At 53.3% G+C, this 861-nt stretch overlaps 1 protein-coding gene across 1 annotated transcript in view; it reads left to right on the top strand.

The window, feature by feature from the left end:
* Positions 1 to 180: 180 nt before the first annotated feature.
* Positions 181 to 861, top strand: part of EMH_0095200 (uncharacterized protein) — a gene marked incomplete at both ends in the record, with an annotated part of 1226 nt that continues 545 nt past the window's right edge. The window contains one exon of the mRNA XM_013502204.1: positions 181 to 850. Coding sequence (XP_013357658.1) covers positions 181 to 850 — 670 coding nt within the window. The remainder of the gene's footprint in view (positions 851 to 861) is intronic.

Here is an 861-nt window from a genome sequence, read left to right as displayed (position 1 = left end):
TTGTCTTTCTTTTTTTTTCTCTTTTTTCTACCGCTTTCCTTTCGGTTTCTGCAACCGTGGGGCCCGCGCGGATGCTGCCGTCGATGAGCTGACGAAATTTTTTCGCCGTGAAGCCGACTAAAAGGCATTCTCTCAGAGCCAGGTAACTTCATTGATAGATATGAGAGAATTCAGCCAAAAATGACGGAAGATGTTCGCTTCAACTTCATAGATGGCGATATAGACTTTTCCTTTTCTGATAAACGCCAAGAGCTGCAACAGGAACGCCGGCAGCCTCAGGCTCAGCCTCAGCTGCATCATGCAGATGCTCGGAAGAAACGAAGGCAGGGGGCGGGCGCAGCAGCAGCTGCTGCTGCCGCAGCAGCAGCAACATCCGTAGCAGCAGCCACGCTGCAGCAGCAGCAAAAGCGGTTGAACCAGTTGTGCAAGAAGCGTGAACGCGATCTGAAGCAACTCTTGCAGCAGCAACAGCAACGAGAGGAGGAGCAGCAAAACTCAGAAGACGACAGCAACTTCAGCCGTGTAGCTCGACTCTCTCGGAGCCTTGCCTCCCGCCGGCAGCAGCAGCTAGACGCAGCAGCAGTTCCTGCTGCACCAACCAAAAAAAAGAAAAAGAAAAAGAAAAGGGAAAAGAATGAGGGATCTTCACAGCCGACTCCAACGGAAAACAGCGAAGAGAATCCGGCGGCTCAGAAGGTTGTAGCGACAGGCAACGACAGCAGCAGCAGCAGCAGCAGCAGCAGCAGCAGTACCAGCAGCAGCAGCAGCAGCAGCAGCAGTACCAGCAGCAGCAGCAACAAGAGAAAGGTGAAATCTGTAGCACATGAAGTCCCGTCTGCCCCGGTTGAGGGTGACGAAGAG

Source organism: Eimeria mitis, genomic scaffold (genome assembly GCF_000499745.2).
Source record: "Eimeria mitis Houghton genomic scaffold, Emh_scaff8525, whole genome shotgun sequence".
Lineage (NCBI taxonomy): Eukaryota > Apicomplexa > Conoidasida > Eucoccidiorida > Eimeriidae > Eimeria > Eimeria mitis.
This window is presented reverse-complemented; position numbering and strand designations above follow the sequence as displayed.